Source organism: Spodoptera frugiperda, chromosome 7 (genome assembly GCF_023101765.2).
Source record: "Spodoptera frugiperda isolate SF20-4 chromosome 7, AGI-APGP_CSIRO_Sfru_2.0, whole genome shotgun sequence".
In the NCBI taxonomy this organism is placed as follows: Eukaryota; Metazoa; Arthropoda; class Insecta; order Lepidoptera; family Noctuidae; genus Spodoptera; species Spodoptera frugiperda.
This window is the reverse complement of record NC_064218.1, coordinates 12,092,673-12,115,209: the sequence shown is the minus strand read 5'-3', so window position 1 is coordinate 12,115,209 and position 22,537 is coordinate 12,092,673. Positions and strand designations below refer to the sequence as shown.

At 34.4% G+C, this 22,537-nt stretch overlaps 1 protein-coding gene across 2 annotated transcripts in view; it reads right to left on the bottom strand.

Moving 5' to 3' along the window:
- LOC118266126 (A disintegrin and metalloproteinase with thrombospondin motifs 16) overlaps positions 1-21,577 on the bottom strand; it is a 67,326-nt gene extending 45,749 nt beyond the window's left edge. Inside the window, exon 1 of one of the 2 annotated variants that reach the window (XM_050695104.1) lies at positions 21,205-21,577. In XM_050695104.1, coding sequence (XP_050551061.1) covers positions 21,205-21,288 — 84 coding nt within the window. In that variant the 5' untranslated portion in view covers positions 21,289-21,577. Of the gene's footprint in view, positions 1-14,838; positions 15,210-21,204 lie in introns of those variants that run through there. The other variant, XM_050695105.1, reaches the window with a different exon arrangement.
- Between the last annotated feature and the right edge of the window lie 960 nt (positions 21,578-22,537).

Genomic DNA, 22,537 nt, shown 5'->3' with positions numbered 1-22,537 from the left:
GAGTGCCTCGGACTAAGATTATAAATTGATCGAATGGCTCTTTTCTGCAGCACAAAGACAGACTGAATGTCAGCAGCATTTCCCCACAGGAGAATACCATATGACATGATACTATGAAAATAACTAAAGTATACTAATCGCGCTGTATTTACATCGGTCAAATTTCTAATTTTTTTAACGGCATATGCTGCAGAGCTGAGCCTTTTCGATAACTTATCTACGTGTGGAGCCCACTGTAGCTTAGCGTCCAGGGTTATACCTAAAAAGACAGTTGAATCTACAGGGTCCAACTCCTCGCCCTTGATTAGCACGCTGGTTTTCACATGTCTAACATTTGGTGTTGTGAATCTAATGCATTTAGTTTTTGATTCATTAAGTAACAAATTATTGGCACCAAACCAGCGAACTATTTTTGAGAGAGCACTATTTACATGATCACTGACTAATTGTCCACGTTTGAGTTTAAACAATAAAGATGTATCATCAGCAAACAGTACTATCCCATGGTTATCCTTCACAAGGTAAGGTAAATCATTAATATAAATAAGAAAGAGAAACGGGCCGAGAATTGACCCCTGCGGAACACCCATCCTAACAATAGACCCGGAGGAAACTTTTCCGTTAATGTCGACTCTCTGAATCCTATTACTCAAGTATGAGTTAAGAAGATCCAGAGAGCTGCCCCGTATTCCATAATGGGATAGCTTCCTGATCAGTGTTTCATGAGGGACACAATCGAACGCCTTGGACAAGTCACAAAAAATACCCAATGCGTCGGCCGAGTCCTCCCATGCATCATAAATGTGATTAAGAAGTTCAACACCGGTCAGTTGTTGAACGACCCCTTGTAAAACCAAACTGATTTCCATGTAATAATTTATTTCTATTAAAGAATCTTTGCAACTGATGTAGAATAATTTTTTCAAAAATTTTACTGAATGTAGGTAGTACTGAAATAGGTCTAAAGTTAGTGGGGTCAGAAGTACTACCCGATTTAAATAACGGAGTTATTTTACTATTCTTCATGAGATCAGGAAACACACCACGATCGACACAGTTATTAAAGATTAGAGCTAATACGGGTGCTACAATATCTATTACAGAGCCGGTAATGTACACAGAATTACCCCACAGATCTGCAGTCTTTTTCTTGTTCAAGGTATGGAACGTTTTGACTATATCTGTATAATCGATGTGTTCGAAAGAGAAGCCTAAATTGCAAGTCAATTCAATTCATGACATGGACAAGGCCAAAACAGTTAAATAACGAACCGTGTCTTATTGTATAACAGTTCAAATAAAAATAAATAATAGGTACTAATTTAGCTGTGCACTAGCTTTCCGCACGCGGCTTCATCCGCCTTGTTGTGAACGTGATACTTGATCTTTCCTCAGGATGATTCCTGATTCGCTATCAATGGATGAAAAGCATATAAAAATTATCTAGTGGTTTGTGAAATTATCACATTCCTTAACCCATACATTCCGGAGCTGCGGAATACCTAGCGGGTTTTCCGGGGCTCCGGTTGAAAAGCAGGCGTAGGAACGGGGTGGTTTTTAGTCGGTAAGAGTCTGACGCTCCCTCTTGCCTCGCCTAAGGTGAGAGAAGTCATTGGATGACTTTCCCCCTTAAAAATGACAGATACTAAACAAGACTTATTTTTTTTATAATACCTATGTTAAGATAATTCCATAGTATTTAATACCATTTTGAAAATTTCTTAGTGGTAGCACGGAGTCTGGAATTGTATAGGGCAATAGGCTCACCCTCTATTACATGGAACTTATAACACAGATAGTGAAATATGGTATTAATATTATGTACATTGTATAGCGGCATTACGTGCCGTAATGTGCATCTCTGCCTGCCTATCGAGGATAAAAGGCGTGACGTTGCATTGCATATTGATACCATAGGTAAAACTAAAATTTTTGTTTTTTTTTTTCAAACAAATACATAGTTCGGTAAAATGTATGCTAGCTATAGAAAATAAAACAAAAGCGTCACCTTGACATTCACGTATGTAAACATGACCTCACATGTCCTGTGCGGTTTGTTAGTTTATTCGCAGATGCCAACAAATCTCTTTACATTTCAATAATTCTATAGATAATAACATATTTAAGAGTTTTAAGCTATTTGATTTTAGATAGTTATTAGATTGAACATATTGTTTAAAAAAATATTTTGGATTCTGAGTCAGGATAGTCTTATTTTGCTTTTCTTTTGTATTGCCAGTATACAATAGCCAGTAAACGTACCTAAATAAATAAAATACCAAAATTTTTATAATAACTATCGTGAGACATACTATATTAACTAAAAATCTTGTGACTCGAAACTAGTAGAGCATTTCTACATTAATTTAAGTGAGTACACCGTGATTTATTAGTTAATAAAATATTTAAAACCTGATTTTTCCAACGCCGGACGAATTTTATCAGAACAATAATTTTGATTTTTGACAATTCTTCTGTACTAAATACTGTCAACAGGCTCTCAATAAAAATGCTATATTATAACACTTTTTGAGGTCAAAACACCGCATTAGGTTAACAGGACAGTTACCTAAAGGCGATACCAGCGCTATTACAGTTATTAAAAAAACAATTTGCAATAAAAGTTGCTCCAATTTAGTGTCAATAGATCTGGTAAGCATCTGCGTGACAATGCAATACTTTGTGTAACACAATCAGATTTCAATAGCTAGTTACTGAAACTGTTTCAGTTATATAGGTGATAGATTAAAATTATGTAATTACTGTCATCATGACATCTGTTCAAATATTGTTTGAAACACAAATGTTACTTATTTTTACTTTATTGGCGGCTAGAAAAGTAAACGAGTAGACAGATCACCTGATGGTAAGCTAAAAAGCCAAAGAAGCTACAAGGGTATATCTTTTCTGGCTTTGTTTTTGAGTCTGTATTATAAAGTTATGTCATGGCTTTTATTCCCATTACGGTAATGTAAGTAAGTAAAGTATATTTTATTTTTATTTATTTATTTAACGCTTTATGCACATGAATGTGTACATGAGGTGGGCTTAATGTCGTAGGCATTTTCTACCAGCCAAACCTTTAGGTGATGCAATAAAAAAGCAGTGGTAGGTGAATGGAGCAAGGAAATCAAGAAAAGAAATTTTAAGTCTCTATAGTCTATTAACTTTTTACTGTAAATGATATTAGTATCATTATGTTATGGTAATAGAGGTGACTCTAGAGTATTTAGGGACAAAATAAACCAAAAGTACTTTTCCCTACCTAGGGAAATTGTGAGCACAACCAACGAGGCGTCCAAAAACATAATTATTTTAAACTAGCAACTTCCGCGCGGTTTCACCCGCTCTGCTCGGTTCCTATTGATCTTAGCGTGATGATTTATAGCCTATAACCTTCCTTGATAAATGCCCTATCCAACACAAAAAGAATTATTCAAATCAGACCAGTAGTTCCTGAGATTAGCGCGTTCAAACAAACAAACAAACAATCAAACAAACAAACTCTTCAGCTTTATAATATTAGTATAGATATGTGACAATTTGCGCTAAATTTTCGGTTACACTTTAGCACAATGTCAAAACAAATATCAGTAAACTGCCATTGTTTGCGCGATAATTTGAGGGTTATATGCTCCGGTTGCCATGTGGGTTCTGGAGCTCATAAGTTGTGAGGTGTGAGGTACCTATTAGTGCCCGGGTAGACGGGCGCTTTGAGATGGCACGTGTTTATTAAAATTTTCATACAACGTAGGTAATATTTTATTTTATCTTTGTAGCTCCAAATGTGTTGTTTTAGCAAATGCCAAAGAGTGTTTTACAGATCAGGTTTTATCGTAATGTAAAAATGGGTGACCACAGCGTGCGTGCGTGCCATCACTAAGCACCAACTAAATCCAATTTTTACTTTGCCCACAGGCTCCGGCTTAAAGCAGGAGAAGGAACGGGGTGGTTTTTAGTTAGTAAGGATCTGATACTTATCCTCGCCTCACCCAAGGCGGAAGAAGTAATTGGATGATTTTTCCCCCTCAAAACAAAAGGGATAATAGGACTTAATGTAAGCTCAAATTTCTCAGCTATCTTATAACGATCATTGACCAATTACGCAGTCATAAGCAATTTAATACCTACAAATATGTATCTAAAATTACATCAAAAATGGAAGTGCCTATAAGATTATTCGCTTCCCTCATTCGACCCTTTACGCCTCGCGTGACGATAACCATCTCATTCATATAGTTTTTTCTCAGATTATCTGACTAATTATGTTTGGATAATGCGATATGCTATCTACATAATTACACACATATTGTTGTATTTTTAACTTATGCGGTAGTATGTGCACATGATATTATATTTGAAGCCTTGGAATAAATGCTTGGCTTTGTAAATTGATGGTGAGGCGGAGTATGTGGATTTGTGTTTGAATTTTCAATGAGAGTTGAGTAGGTACGGAACTGCAATGTTTGATTTGCTTACTCTTCGTTTTAAGGTATATAGATAATGATTATGAATAGTTGATAAATGCTAAATGTTCATCAATGCTAAAGTAATACTAAGGATACTTTTTCCACCAGAGATTTGCTATGTAGTTATGCTACGAAGATTTATTAGCTAATCTGTGAAACTATGTGACGGTTTCCACCTATAGATAGCTATATAGCTGTGCGAGGAAGATGCGCAGCTTGAGTATGCGAAGTATCGATAGTAAAGAAGCCATCTATAGCAGATCTCTGGCGGAAAAGCGTCCTAACTACCGTAGTCACAGATAATGATAATTTGAAGCAAAACGACTTCCTACTCTAAATATACTGTCTCCACGTACTTTTCGTGTGGATACACGCGTCGCGTTTATTCCACTCATTACCGACGCTCGTCTACGCAACAACTTACTGCATCGACAATCTACAGTATAGCTACTAACCGTCGTGTTTCTCTTAAGGCATGCCGTGATAACTTCGCAATTTTGAACCGTTTTGTGACATCTCGACTCTAAGATATTCGTGACAGTACCGTGAACATGATAATTAATATGGACCCCAATTTTTGAGTGCAACGACACGAATTTGTAACGTTTTGTGTAATTTTTGTTTGTTTTTGGGAACAAAGGAAATAGTGGGGTCTAATTTTGCTTAAGAAATTGTTGTTAGAGTAATCTTTTTTTTAAGGTTTGTTTGTTTGGAAAGATTGTGCTTAGTTTGGTTGCTAGTATTTTGTGTGGAGTTCTTGTAATTTTGTTGGGAATATTCTATTTAATCCGAATTTATCACAATCTGTCCCATTTTTTTCTTTTTATTTTAATTAGGGAATTTTATACAAGGTATATTATGCCAGTCCCATCGGAGCTTATAAACTTACTAACTACTTTTAATTAATAGATTTAAGACGTAACAATGCAAACCTAATTAAACTATAAGCATCTGTCTTATGCTTCTTTTAGCCTACTTATGTTGCAAGTTTATGTGTTTTTCTTTTTGTGTTCCATTTACCTATGTCTTAGGATCGGTAGATCATCTGATGAAAAAGTTTAATTTGAATGGAAATCTGCGACGCTAGAGTTTTCATTGACAATTACCGACCTTATGCAGTCCTTTTAACTCTTTTTTTGAACATAACCTACCATTATTCTTATCTACCGCTATTATCCGAATCTTGAACTCAAATAGGAAACAAAACAATAAAAATCCTACGCAGCTGTACTTTTTCACATAAACAGTTATTTTTTCATTAAGGTTCTAACCGTGACTGATTTATTAGTCTTTCTACTTAATTGCAGTAACAAAGAATACTTTACTTTTTTCGCAAATAGCAAAAAGGCACATGGCAGCGAATCAACCTATCCTTATTTGACGAAATATATGTAAGAAACTTTCAACTTTAAACACCTAAGTATACGGTTGATAATCTTATGAAGAGATTTGTTAGAGAAGGGTACATTGATGTGCATGCGTCTGCATAGTCAGTATTAACATAAAATAAACATTTTAAACATTTAACGCCACATATATTTAGTTGTCGTAGTGTTAATAGCCTTATATTCAAGTGTGGTAGTTATATACTTCTGCTAAAATAACTAAGACTTGTTTTCTTAATAAATAGTTGGTAATGACCACTTTAAATAGACTTAATGTAATGATTAAATGTGAGTTATGTATACTTTGGGCTATGTAGGTATTCGAAGATGATTCATTTTAGTATTATTTTGTGTGGCGACACATGACAAGTGACAGATGACAGAAGTCGCACATAGACGATCGACAAATAAATCAACGGATGACGTCATAAATCCTACATTGCACAAATGAACTTTACATGCGAATAAACATGGATATAAAATCCTAACAAACAACAGTTAGGCAGAAAAACCGCTAGGCATGAACGAACACCTCGCCTGGTCGGAGGATCCTCCTTTTCCTAAATATGTTATATTACACAGGCAGGGCTGCTTACTATGTGCTCTATGTGACCATGTTTTCATCAGTTATATGTATTCTAATCCCCGATTTTTCCCTAAATACTACTCTTCTGCCATCCACTCTTTTGCGTAATTATAATTATTTAGACCGTTGTCTCGCAACTTCAGTTTTAAAATAACTACATCCAAAATGCTATCACTGCACTTGCCATTTTACCTATCCCGTAGAATTGAACCCGTCTCTTCCACTATTTTACTAACATGTATGAGTTTCTTACTACGAATACGAATTATTTTTTAAACTGTGTAGATGAATCTTAAGTAAAATAATTGGCATAAAATAGCCATAAAGCTACTGGACTGCGACCATGAACGCTTCGCACATTCTAACTTTATGGTTCAAAGTATTTTGCACTGGACACTAGCTTTTACTCGTGACATTGTCTGTGTCTTAGTTATTATAGTTACTTATCTCTTATTTATTTCAAGATTTACATTATATTTCACGCCTTTTTTAGCGTTGATAAGTCTGTGTTTGGCCACCAACCCGCTTTCTGTCAGAAGGGCGGCCTTCAAGTGGTTGCAAGATTGCCAAGCAAGGTATGATTCTCGGATGAGGAAAGTATTATTGGGGTATTTCAGACTGCCGACAACATAATAGCAGCACAGAGTTTGAAATAGGCTTCGGTATTATGGCAATAGGCTCATCCCTATTTGTACCTATACAAATAATCATATATAACGTAACTGGTGAAAGCATAATTACTTATTATGTACCGCTTTTTATCTCTTCGCACATTTAAACTCGTGATGTCATGTTATAAATATTAAGAATATCTGTCCACCCAATGTCGAGTTACAAAAGGCTAACAACACTAAGTTTTATGTATGTAAAATCAATCTTAGAAATGGTCACGTCACGATGCATAGCAATTTGTAAATGTAAGAGGCCTAAGCAGACCTTCAACTTTGCTATACCGCTTAAATAAGTTAGCATAGTGGTTTAATTATAATCATTAAGGTATCTATTTAAGTACTAAGTACCTGTCTATCTGTTTGTAATAAGTACTTAAGTTTTAATGTACTTTTTTATCCATTTTTCTTTTCGATAAATTACTATTTCTTGATACCTAGAACGGAATCTAGGTTGAATAGAAAAATAAATCGCTAAATGTAATGTTGCTAAGCGCAAATCTCGAAAACGGCTGAATCGATTTCGTTAATTTATTTTTTTGTTGGATTTGTATTAGTTAGTTTTTACGTAAGAAAATAAAACTGAGATGAGCAGGATTTCTAAGGCGAAACACAACTTTCGTGAAGTTCACTAATCAAAAATTGTACCGGGGAATGACAATAGATTCGTCCCCATTACATGAACCCTATATCATACTTAACTGGTGAAAAGTGGGTCCTACATTGCATACGTTTAACTCTACCTATCCTTTCGAGGATTAAATAAATGAATATGTGAAGTATTACTTTCTAAATCAGATCAAACAATATACTTAAGTAAATATTGGCTTTTATAATCGACTAAACTTTTAAATCAAACAAAATATTTGTTTATCCATCATCAGAGAGCCCATAAATAAACATATTTCTCACGATTGGCTACGTGTCATTAGAATGATATAACTTTTTCATGCAACTTTACGATTTATCTAGCCTTCAATTATCGTATTATTTGCGTGTTAAACGGATGTCTATAAGCAATTATATAATAACTTTAGGATTTTACAGTTACTGCTTGTTTCCTTTCGCTACCTATTCCTCTTGAGGGGTAAGTAGTACTCTGTTGGACCTATAGTTGGTGATTATATGACCGGATCTTGTTTGTAATACTTATGTTTTATATTGCTTATTGTTGGTTCTGAATGCGATTTCTAAACAAGTTAGTCCAATAATTAATATTTAGTGTTAGGTTTTTAACTGTTTTCAAATAGTAATTTGATTAAAGTTCTTTACCCGTCACACCGATCCTAATTTAATTATTATTATACTTGGGTATAGAAAAAGGAAAAAACTAACCCTTAGTCTGAGTTTGCTTTATTGGTTGGTTTATTGAGACGGCCAATCAGAGCTCCGAACACGCTCTCGTTTCGATTACTTTTAATGTACTAGTTCTACTGGGAGTAGGCGTGATGTCATTATATTTTATGATCTCAAACATAGGCAACAGGATACTAAACTAACTAAAACATCTTGCAGAGAACGGGAGTTGAATCTACAATCTCTGTTTTATAGTCACGTTTTCGATTACTGGACTGAAATAATAGTTATTGATAAATAATATAGATTAATATTTCGCATAGATATCATAAAATAATGACTGAAATAATATCTATAAAGTTAAATATTTTGATCTAATGTTCTTGTGTTCTTTTCTTACCTTTTTTTGTGTAAAAAAAATGTGACCTTTTGATACTGCCTTTACAATACCCAAAGTACGTATTTGTTTACAAAAACAATAGAGTAGCAAATCCGTTGGCAAAAATTAGCTACGGTTTGAAATTTCCATCTGTAAATAAAAATTTACGGAAGCCTGCTCAAGGTAAAGAAAGTTAACTGGTACTAATTGATTCAATCTTTCATGTAAACAAAAAGTACTGTCCCATATTTTTTCTCTTTATTTTTCTTGAGATAACACTCTCAATACTCATACTAAAAGGTTTTTATGGAAGTTTTAAAGTTCATTTAACCAAAAATTTAAGACGGCATTCGCGTCTTTCTTTCTTAAAATTAGAACCAATAACTCAAAAACTCTTATTGGTACTTCCTAATGATAATTGTATTCACCAATTTCATAAGAAGAAGAAGAAGAAAATACTTTACTTATAGTAATTAAGACATTTCTTTGATGTAACTACAATTCAATAACCATGAATAAAACTTTAGCTCTATTATAAAGCAAAATCATTTTCACTACATAGTAAACTTACTTAGTAGTATTTAACATTTAGATGGCCCTAATCTCTCTTCAAAGAGTGAAAACCTACGCTTTCCTAATATGTCAAATGAACCCATCATCTGACCAAATTAAGGCAGGCAGTAAGCTAACCACTCTATGGCGCGGCGTACCAGAATGTCGCTGGTATGAACTTGTGTCAAGGTTACAATAAACATAGTATTTAATTCAAACTAGACCAGCTTATAATATTTTATTATGGCTGTTTCGACGATCTTTATATCGTCTTGGAGGGAATTTCAAAGTTCTGCTTGCGTTTGGTTAATATTGATATTAATTAATTGGTAATATTAAAATCCTTAGGTGATAATACGGTATCTGAATTAAGTCAGTTGGTTGGGTATGTCACCTCACTACCCTTTAGGCACAATGGAATTGATAGCTTCATTGACTAAAGTCACTTTTCGTCGTGGGTATAGCACCCAGAGTAATTTATGACCTCTTTTTTTGAGCCTCGGGCGACGCGAGAGGGACTGTCAGACTCTTACTGACTGACTAAAAACCACCCCGTTCCTACTTCTGCTCTTCAAGTTGGAGCCCCGTCAAACCCGCTAGTTAATTCACAGCTCTGGAAATGTATGGTCTGTATGGTACGTTCAAATCCTCCTACATCTCGACACCAGCAATTTATACTGCGCTAACTCAAAAAGCGTACTTTACAGTAGAGGCGTTTAAAGGGAAAAACGTGATAACTTTTACATTAATTAAGATACTTTTTTGAAATTTGGTATGCTTAATATTTAATTTATTCATTGTAATATCTCATATTTATATTTCCTTAATTATTTTTATTTTTTGATTTAGCGCAAGTTAGCCGTATATAAACGTAATTCATCAAAAAAAATTTACATCTTATACACGTCTAACTTATGTTAGCGTAGTGTAGTATGGGACGTCGTAGTGCATGATCTGATGTATATTTCAATATTTTTATAAAGAACATGTACTTACTTACAAAAAGAATAGTCAACGTACCATTAATAAACTAATTAATACGTTAACACATAAGTATTTACTATGTAAAAGTCGCTAAATCGTTCATTTTACAAACGAACAAGTATACACACGAACGCACTAAACTACGCTAACTATGAGTTAGCGCAGTGTTGCACGAATTTTGACCAAAGTGATCCCCGCGCACACTCCGCTAATAATAGTTGGCGTAATATAAATCGAGTGATTTCAAAAAGTACCTTTACTTAGCGTTTTATAAGATTTGTAACTTTCTTATTTTTGCATATTTCTTCTCAATTTTTTTATGACGTATGTAAACACACATTTTAAACAACTTGGTATAAAAAAGTTTTTTCCAAATTTCGAGTTAGCGTAGTATAAATTGCTGGTGTCGATCTAATATCATACATAACATCTCTCTATATGTATTCCAATCGTGAACCTTAAGCCCTTTGCTACCAATAACGTATGGAATGTATCAGTAGCCGGCCAATTAATCCGTTCAACTCCTAACCTAAGGCTATCCACATGTCAAGGTTGTCACCCACAAATTCTGAACGAATTCCTCTCATTGTTCTAAGACCGTGACCCCCGGAATGGGCTACTTTACCCAGCATTATTACTACCGGTTCTGATTTCAGACTGACAGACCAACCTACATACGATTAGAAGTTTAAATTCGTAATAGTAGTAGTTACCTAAGTCTTACGAGTCTCTATGTGCCGCCTACACGAGTTTTTTGACATCTGTTTGTGGCATTACAAGTTTATGCTTGTCTTGTTTCTAGGCACGTGCTGGGAATACAGTAAATGATAATGAATGCAAATACGTTGCTATAGTTTTCGAATTTTAAATTAGTTTGTAGCTGAGTCTTGAAAGATCGATGATAAAAGTTGTGATTGAATTTTCTGTCTCTTTTAACACTGGATACTACTATTCGAGGAATTGCCTCATCGGGCACAATTTTAAATACAGTGCTGTTACTAAAAATTTATGAAACTTGAAAAAGAAATCATTGAAACATTCCCCGAATTGAAACCTCTTGGTAGCCCAGTCGCATTTGCTACCTGAACAAGGAGGCAACGCAACGATACGCCTTTTATCCCCGAAGGGATAGGCAGAGGTTTACAATGTACACCCACTTTTCACCATGTATTAGTTATAAATCCCATGTGATAGCGGGTGGGCCTATTGCCATATACTGGGCACAATTCCAAACTCCGTGTTACTACTGAGAAAATTTCTAAAAGCTCAGCAGTACTTTGCCCGACCCGGGAATCGAACCCGAGTCGCATTTGCGACAACTCGGCCAACGAGGCAGTTTAACGAATTAATAACATAACATTATGTCATATAACTACCCATATTATAACAAGATAACAATAAATTACAGTCCCCATACAATTTGGCACGTGATCCAAAGTACAGGCAAGAGGTAAATGTTTCGTACAGTTATTATGTAATCTTCGTCAAACGTGACTTGGGTATATAATGAAAGTTCTGCACATTGTGAGAAAGTCCGGGATTGTCGCGGTTATTGTGCAAGGGACGTGCTTAGGATTAAATAGGGTGTTAATTTAATAGAGAGAATAGTAAGGCTTTTGTATCTAGTTGGTATTTTGCAATTGTGATTTTCTGAAAGTGTTTCTTTATGTTTATGTTTTTGAATGGTAAAGAAAAGTTTTATACATTTGGATGGCGGTTAACTACGTTGTTGTTTTGTTTTATTGGTTTCAGATTTTAAGTATGGGAGAGTCATGCTTCGGCACGAATGGGCAGGTCCGATCAGAGTGATACCACGGCCTTACAAAAACCCGACGTGAAGCAACGCTTACCGATACTACATACTCTTTACTAAGGGGACAGGTTACAGGGACTCCGGTTCAAAGAGCAGAAGTAGGAGCGGGATTGTTTTTAGTCAGTGTGAGTCTAACACTCCCTTGCCATCCAAGGTGGGAGAAGTCATTGGACGATTTTAACAATTTAAACAATTCTAATACCTATTACATAAGGAAATCTTTACCAACTTTATATGCAAATATATAACGAATTTTACTTAGTAGAATTTATTTACATTTGTACGTACTTCACTTCAAGATGGTTGTAGAATACTAAACACCATACTTAAGTATGTAGTCAAATAAAAGCCTTTAAATAGGGTCTTTGAACTAAGTTTTTGTCATGTAAGGTAAGGTAGATAACATTAAGGTGTTTCATGAGAAATTATAAAGATTTAGGTAATGATTAAAAATTTAGGTTCCACTGCACAGTTGGCGCGTTTGACTGGGCAACTACCTGCCGTGAAACGTGTAGCGGGTTCGACTCGGAGTAACTTTTTGTGTGATCCACAAACTGTTGTTTCGGGTCTAGGTGACATGTGGATGTGAACTTATATGTTTGTAAATACACCCACGACACAGGAAAAAATCCTAGTGTAGGACAACGTTAAAAAAAATTGGTACATCTCATCCAAATATGTAGATCCAGTTATTGTGCTTCTGTTGTGAATTTTGAACTAGTTTGGTTTATAAAATAGGCTTGATTTATATCTATTAACAGGTTGGATGTAGACTTGTGATTTTTGTCTAACAGGTTATTTTGTTCTTCGAGTTGGTTGTGGAATATTTAATTTTGTAGATAGGGTCTTTAGTTTTAGGTTACAAAATAAAACAAAAAATGCCCAAACATTCGTTAGAGAATTCGGCTACCTTCCGCACTTATAGACATTTAATCATTACTTAAACTATTACTTGGTAACGATTTTGTTCCGAAAACAATTACATAATAATCGGTATTCGATTTTGCATAATTTAAATTACGTCTAATGTTACAAAACTAGATAAAAATCCAGATTTGGTGCTTGTGGCAAAATCCTACCAATTATTTTTTTCTAACTTACACGCTAATATTTTGAAATTTGGATGACAGATTTTACGATCGTGTTCCTAATAATATGTTAATGGCATGCAAATATAAAATACTTGAATTATTGGTTTCTTGACCGTGACCTTGTAGATTCTAAAATCTGACTTGTCGATGATAGTTTGATCTTAATCCAATTATTTTAGTTTCGTCATATATTAGGACCATTAATGAAAAGAGGGCTTAACCCTTCGTATGCCGGAACGCAAATGTACGCGAGACATAATGTGTTTTCTATTGTTGTCTTATATACGAGAAGTAAAAAAGGGCGTGTGTTACGGGTATTACCCGTAGACCATTATTTATTATTTACCGAAAAGGTATACAAATAATTATATAAACATACAAACTTTCGCAATTATAATATTTGTAGGCTTATCCTACTAATATAAGCCTTACATAGAATGCTTATTATAATTTTTGTAAAAACAAACCGAACTATTACACTTCCATAAAAAACTAGATAGATAGGATAAGATAAAAAAATGTAATTACACGAGTTTATGGTCTATACCGGTAGCTTGGGTAATGGCGTAATATTATGTTCACGGTAACAGTTATTTCCTTTAACGTACCGCAAAAATTCTACGTAGAAACGTAAAGTTATGTGTAACGTCTGATAGTTAAAAGTAGCTAAAACAAGATGTCATTTAAAAAGTACAATCCTAATCACGGTGAGGAAAACTATAGACGCCACTTGCCACAGCTAAGGAACTTAGGGTATTATACCTAGAGCTGCGGACTAAGTAGCGGGTTTACCGGGGCTCTGGCTCGAAAAGCAGGAGTAGGAACGGGGTTGTTTTTAGTCAGTAAGAGTCTGACACTAACTCTCGCCTCACCCAAGGCGGCAGCAGTGATTGGACGATTTTCCCTCATAAAAAACCTATACCCCAACCCTACCCAAGCTAGTAAATGTGGAACCCTATATTGGTAAGATACTGAGAAGTAACCTGTGTTACTGTGATTGTCAGATCGTCTACAAGGTATAGGAATTCTGGCAAACCTCTACGAAATGGTGGTTTTTGTTATTTCACGTTTTTGAGTTAAAGACGATGATCTCTATCTTCAACTGCACTATACGTAAAGTTTATCACAATAAAAATATAGAGCTGTTTTGCCGGTAAAAAGTAAACACCGGTACCTCCATATCATATTGATGATCACTTGTTTTATAATCAGTCCTTTATAATGATGGGACAGATAATGCAATAACGGAATAAATACTATTTCTTTTGCTATTGATAAATGAGAATAAAAACTAAATAGATAAGGTCGAGACAAGCCAATAATGACCTAATGTCCTAATGAATAGGATTATTTTTATTATTTTTGATACCATGTTTAACATGCGTACAAACGGGTTATTTTATTACACAAAATTAAAAATGCTAGGTAAATAGAAAAAGTGCTCAATGTGACCTGGGTACAATGTTTACATTTCTATCATAAAATTTTGCTAGCGAGTATTATTAATAAGAAATCAAAATAGAAATCTTAATTTACATTCTATTTATAATTAAATAACGTAATGATAATTAAGTATGAGAACAAAAATAAAAATATTTAGAAAAAGATAACTTACGTCATTTCCAAATTGTTCGCTGCTGACATCCAAAATAGACGACAGGGCAGCCGCCAAAATCACTTTCCTCCAGTACATCACCATATTTACATAAACACACTAACTAACAATTAGAAAAAAGCTTCACATTTTAAACAAAACAAAAATCTTTAAAAATAACAATTTTCTAATAAATCCACCATCTTTTTTATTTTCCCGCTTTTTAATGACAGATGATATGACTTAAAAAATTTAGGCAAAGGTTTACATGCTTACAGCCTATTTGAAAGAAGTTTTTATTCGAACGATAAAAGTATCGTATTATTTATGGTACCGGTGGTTACCGCGTGGTAGCGAGCGGCAGTTCGCGTGGTTTCGCGGCATGCGACTGCGCGGATTAGTGCAACAGATACAGAACAAAGTGTTAGATAGTGCTGGGGGTTTATCGATGTTGTTAGGCGTTTTTCCTTTTTATTTGCATAGGCGCTTTTGTTATTGCTAAAATATTTGATTTATTTATTTTATTCAGTTTTCTTTTTCTGTTAATGTTCTTTTATTTTTCTTTAAAATATTATATTATTATTTCTCAAATACAGATAATAATATTGCACGAATATTATTTTTTAAGTAACTAAGTAAATTGTTGAATGCGTATCCTAGGACCTAGAAGTTACTTTTGGATAAAAAGTAATAAAACATTTTGTTAAAATACTTACAAATTCATTTTAAATTTGCGTATTACACTGTAAATAATTATAATAATAACAATCAGCAAAATTTTAAAAGTAAAACCATTACCTTCCGCAACTTCCAACATAAAGTACCATCGACACACACCCATCACTAGTCCATTGCAATTCGGAATTGTAAAAACTATTTTCCCAAACTGTGTCAGCTGTTTGTTTTAGCTACGGATTTTACTTTCATTTCAATTAAAATGTTAATGTGCTACTAAATAAAAACTGTCTATATGTTTGTCTCGTGGGATCGGGTACGTGTATCCTGCAATGCTGGTTTTTAGTGTGTAGTTACTATTCGTTGTTATGTCTGATGCAAATTGCCTTTTAGGTTAGGATTTGCTTGGTGTGAGAATGAGCTACATCCCTTTTAATGTTCCTTAGTGGATGCTTTGGGTTGCTTAAGCATTTGGAGATGTGTTTCGTTAATAAGCTGAGAATTAGACTGTGAATAATTTGGGTAAATTAGGAACATAGTTTTATTATAGGTATTTTTTTGTAAAGAAAAGGTGTTAAGAAAATGTTGCATAATTTTTATGTCCATATAATTATTAATAGTAACGTCTTTCTTTCTGCTAAAGTCATATCGAAGGTCTCCAAAATAGGTTCAACTCAAGTTACCAATTTTTGTCAAGCAATATTTTTAAAAGTTTAACAACATCGTGGTCATTAGCGTGGGCAGAAGGCCTATATCAAAGCCTATAATAGTTCACGTAGGATCCCATTAAACAAAGCTTTTAAATCTAAGTTGTTTGGACTGTGGTTGTAATTTATAGGATGTTGCTATTTGACCTATTCGATTCTAATTACATAATTAAGTTAAAAAAGAGCTAGAATAAATAAACAAGTAGAGAAAGGAGAGATATAACTGTCGATTAACCCAGAAATCTTTTTGAATGTTTGTTATTTTTTGAGGTTAAATTATCTAATTACTTCTACCGCCTTGAGCGAGGCGAGAGGAAGTGTCAGACTCTTACTAGCTATAAACCACCTCGTTCCTACTCCTGCCTTTCATGCCGGAGCCCTGGTGGCGCGGTAGGCATTGCGTAGCTCCGGATTAGGCATCAGTCATCAGAATGCACTTTGAAACTTTGAATCTTACGCACACGTCTGGTTCTGGTCTAGCGGCGAACTACCCTTGCTCGCCGTCTACAGACCCACAATAATCTCCACACTTGGCATGTGAGTTGCAGATAGAAGTTTGATAAAATCCTCAGATGGAAACAACACCTACAAACATCAGTATTAAAAATGTCATTCCTTCAGAGAAATGACTTCCAATATTGCCTATCATAAATCACAGTGTACTACAGTTAGCTTCTCATTCGATAGTAATCGTGACAAAGACGTTTCTTGGTGATCGACTGAGGTCAGATGGAAAGGTCTTCTTCGTAGTTTAACTTACAATATCGGATAAAATCGTGATATCCTGGACATACGACATTTTTTTCTCCGTAAGATGGGAAATATTTAATGCACATTATTTAAAATACATAATAATATAAGGTAGGTAGGGTAGGAAGATGCATAATAGTATTTCTCGCCATTTTTTACTCTTTTTTAAGGGAATAACTCTTTTTTTTAAGGGGGAAAAATCCAATAACTTTTCCCGCCTTGAGCGAGGCGAAAGGGACTCTTACTGACTAAAAACCATCCAGTTCCTGCTCCTCTTCTTCGAATTGGAGCCCCGGTAAACCCGGAAGGTAGACCGCAGCTCCAGAGGGATTAATTCTAAACCCTGTAGCTCAGCAGACAAAGTTGAAAGCACTTGACCAATGAGACTGTCAATCTTAATAAATTATATTATCTTGTTCATTATCATAAGCTTTTCTTTTTAATGAAATAGACAGCAAACGACTGAAAAACCTGATGGAAGGCGAACAGCGAGTCTCATAGCTAAATATTTAAAGGGAAAATAATCGAACTATTTGCTAACTTTATGCATGTTGTAATGAAGCAACACATTTTCCAAAACTGTAACACGAATACAATCCTTTTACTGATACATTACAATAAATAATTTCAATGGCGGAATAGTGAAAATGTGTTCGCTATGAGGCAACAGTTCCGCATCGGTTCGCGCCGCTCTGTGTAGATCGGAACAGATGAACAAATGTGCTATAGAGTCGATTTTTATCGAAATACTTTTATTTTTAGTAGTAAAAGCATAATAAAATTGTATATGGCACGTAAGATCCCTAACAATTGACGTTTCATTGTCTCTGCCTACCCCCTTTTTTTAAATGATCCCATGGAATTTGGAAATTCGCCTTTATTTCATAAGTAGTGAAGCATGCGTTTAAGGCATGATGTTATGAGAATTTATAGTGACATTTAACGTCGTGTTAGTGCCTAAATTCATCTGCATATTCAATTACTTTTTTATTTAATTTCGTTGATGGTGTTATCAGAAGGACGCGAGGTTGCTTGACTGGATTTGAGAAAGAGAAAAATACATGAGTTTTTTCTTAGTTTATAACTAGTTTTAAACATACAATAAAATTATAGTTTTAAACAGTTTTGTTTATTGATATTAGGCTAAAACCCAAATGAAATGTTGATCTTATTTCATAGTTCATGAGAATGCCAATTAGCGAACGTCCAATTATTTGATAAACTTTTGCAAGTTCACAAGCACAATTCTATATGGACATGGATGACTTTTTTATGGAATAGGGGCCAAATGAGCACACGGTTCACCTGATGATAAGCGATCAGCGGTGCCAATGGACACCCCTTACGACAAAAAATCTGAAAATACTAAAATTAAAACTTTTAGGATTTGTCCTAACTATCCAGTTCACTATAAAAACATATTATTATTTCCAAAACCCGCCCTTTTAGTTTAAACGAAAAAAGTTTCAACAACCAATATTAAAAAAAAAATATTTCACATCTCACAGCGACTCCACGCCTCAACCCATCGTGCGTTACAGATTGGTTTCGATATGTCACCTCGCACGCTATTGTTGTAGGCTTTCTCCGACTGCAGCACATGTCTATGGGACTATTGTATACCACGGAAATTAAAAGAGAAAGGGTTAAGTTATCGCTGTGTACAAGATAGAAGCCTTAGACTGGATCTCTTGGGAAATTGCTCGGATACATTGCATACGATGCCGTTTTGCAAATGCAGATGAGGGGGATTTGAATTGTAGATTATGTTTTGTTGTGTGTGAATCGTGTTGGCTTTTTTATGTGTGATTTAGCATTTTTCGGTGTGTCGTTAACTTTTCCCGCCTTGAGCGAGGCGAAAGGGAGTGTCAGACTCTTACTGACTAAAAACCACCCTGTTCCTGCTCCTGTTCTTCGAGTCGGAGCCCCGGTAAACCCGGAAGGTAGTCCGCAGCTCCAGAGGAATTAATTCTAAACCCTGTAGCTCAGCAGACAAAGTTGAAAGCACTTGACCAATGAGACTGTCAATCTTAATACTTTACCAATGAGAAAGGGTTAAGCTATCGCTATGTACAAGATAGAAGCCTTAGACGGGATCTCTTGGGAAATTGCTCGGATACATTGCATACGATGCCGTTTTGCAAATGCAGATGTGGGGGATTTGAATTGTAGATTATGTTTTGTAGTGTGTGAATCGTGTTGGCTTTTTTGGTGTGTGATTTAGCACTTTTAGGTGTGTTATAGTCCTTAACTATTAGAAATTAGGGAAATTTAAATAGAAAGGGTTAAGTTATTGCTGTGTGTACAGAAAAAAGCCGTAGACGGAATCTTTTGTATGCGGTTTGCAAAATAGATAGGGAAAATTTACATAGGTTTGAAATTGTTAGTAGATTATATTATATGTTTGTGTGTGAATTTTGTTGGCTTTTTGTTGTTTATTTTGATACTTCTAACATTTTAACAGCTTACATTTCCCAGCATTTTTGGAAAATATTTTTTAGGACATTTAATCATTACTTAAACTATTACTTGGTAACGATTTTGTTCCGAAAACAATTACATAATAATCGGTATTCGATTTTGCATAATTTAAATTACGCCCAATATAAGTGATGATATTCCAGATTTGGTGCTTGTAGCAAAATCCTAAACCAATTATTTTTTTAATCACACGCAAATATTTTTGAATTTAGATGACTGTTTTTACGATCGTGTTCCTAATAATATGTTAATGGCATGCAAATATAAAATACTTGAATTATTGGTTCCTTGACCGTGACCTTGTAGATTTTATAATCTGAGTTGTCGATGATAGTTTGGTCCTAATCCAATTATTTTAGTTTAGACATAATATATTCGGACCATTGATGAAAAGAGGGCTTAACCCTTCGTATGCCGGAACGCAAATGTACGCGAGACATAATGTGTTTTCTATTGTTGTCTTATATACGAGAAGTAAAAAAGGGCGTGTGTTACGGGTATTACCCGTAGACCATTATTTATTATTTACCGAAAAGGTATACAAATAATTATATAAACATACAAACTTTCGCAATTATAATATTTGTAGGCTTATCCTACTAATATAAGCCTTACATAGAATGCTTATTATAATTTTTGTAAAAACAAACCGAACTATTACACTTCCATAAAAAACTAGATAGATAGGATAAGATAAAAAAATGTAATTACACGAGTTTATGGTCTATACCGGTAGCTTGGGTAATGGCGTAATATTATGTTCACGGTAACAGTTATTTCCTTTAACGTACCGCAAAAATTCTACGTAGAAACGTAAAGTTATGTGTAACGTCTGATAGTTAAAAGTAGCTAAAACAAGATGTCATTTAAAAAGTACAATCCTAATCACGGTGAGGAAAACTATAGACGCCACTTGCCACAGCTAAGGAACTTAGGGTATTATACCTAGAGCTGCGGACTAAGTGGCGGGTTTACCGGGGCTCTGGCTCGAAAAGCAGGAATAGGAACGGGGTGGTTTTTAGTTAATAACAGTCTGACACTAACTCTCGCCTCACCCAAGGCGGCAAGAGTGATTGGACGATTTTCCCTCATAAAAAACCTATACCCCAACCCTACCCAAGCTAGTAAATGTGGAACCCTATATTGGTAAGATACTGAGAAGTAACCTGTGTTACTGTGATTGTCAGATCGTCTACAAGGTATAGGAATTCTGGCAAACCTCTACGAAATAGTGGTTTTTGTTAGTCCACGTTTTTCAGTAAACGACGATGCTCTCTGTCTTCAACTTTATCACAATAAAAATATAGAGCTGTTTTGCCGGTAAAAAGTAAACACCGGTACCTCCATATCATGTTGATGATCACTTGTTTTATAATCAGTCCTTTATAATGATGAGACAGATAATGCAATAACGGAATAAATACTATTTCTTTTGCTATTGATAAATGAGAATAAAAACTAAATAGATAAGGTCGAGACAAGCAAATAATGACCTAATGTCCTAATGAATAGGATTATTTTTATTATTTTTGATACCATGCTTAACATACGTACAAACGGGTTATTACACAAAAATAAAAATGCTAGGTAAATAGAAAAAGTGCTCAATGTGACCTGGGTACAATGTTTACATTTCTATCATAAAATTTTGCTAGCGAGTATTTAGAATTAGAAATCAAAATATAAATCTTAACTTACATTCTATAATTAAAATAATCTAATGATAATTAAGTATGAGAACGAAAAGAAAAATATTTAGAAAAAGAAAACTTACGTCATTTCCAAATTGTTCGCTGCTGACATCCAAAATAGAGGACAGGGCAGCCGCCAAAATCACTTTCCTCCAGTACATCACCATATTTACATAAACACACTAACTAACAATTAGAAAAAAGCTTCACATTTTAAACAAAACAAAAATCTTTAAAAATAACAATTTTGTAAAAAATCCGCCATCTTTTTTTATTTTCCCGCGCTTTAATGACAGATGATATGACTTAAAAAAATTTAGGCAAAGGTTTACATGCTTACAGCCTACTTGAAAGAAGTTTTTATTCGAACGATAAAAGTATCGTATTATTTATGGTACCGGTGGTTACCGCGTGGTAGCGAGCGGCAGTTCGCGTGGTTTCGCGGCATGCGACTGCGCGGATTAGTGCAACAGATACAGAACAAAGTGTTAGATAGTGCTGGGGGTTTATCGATGTTGTTAGGCGTTTTTCCTTTTTATTTGCATAGGCGCTTTTGTTATTGCTAAAATATTTGATTTATTTATTTTATTCAGTTTTCTTTTTCTGTTAATGTTCTTTTATTTTTCTTTAAAATATTATATTATTATTTCTCAAATACAGATAATAATATTGCACGAATATTATTTTTTTATTAACGAAGTAAATTGTTGAATGCGTCTCCTAGGACCTAGAAGTTACTTTTGGATAAAAAGTAATAAAACATTTTGTTAAAATACTTACAAATTCATTTTAAATTTGCGTATTACACTGTAAATAATTATAATAATAACAATCAGCAAAATTTTAAAAGTAAAACCATTACCTTCCGCAACTTCCAACATAAAGTACCATCGACACACACCCATCACTAGTCCATTGCAATTCGGAATTGTAAAAACTATTTTCCCAAACTGTGTCAGCTGTTTGTTTTAGCTACGGATTTTACTTTCATTTCAATTAAAATGTTAATGTGCTACTAAATAAAAACTGTCTATATGTTTGTCTCGTGGGATCGGGTACGTGTATCCTGCAATGGTGGTTTTTATAGTGTAGTAACTATTTGTTGTGTTGCCTGATGCAAATTGCCTTTTAGGTTAGGTTTTGCTTGTTGTGAGAATGAGTTACCGCCCTTTTAATGTTCCTTGGTGGATGTTTTGGGTTGCTTAATCATTTGGAGATGTGTTTTGTAAGTAAGCTGAGAATTAGATTGTGAATAATTTGGGTAAATTAGGAACATAGTTTTATTATAGGTATTTTTTTGTAAAGAAAAGGTGTTAAGAAAATGTTGCATAATTTTTATGTCCATATAATTATTAATAGTAACGTCTTTCTTTCTGCTAAAGTCAAATCGAAGGTCTCCAAAATAGGTTCAACTCA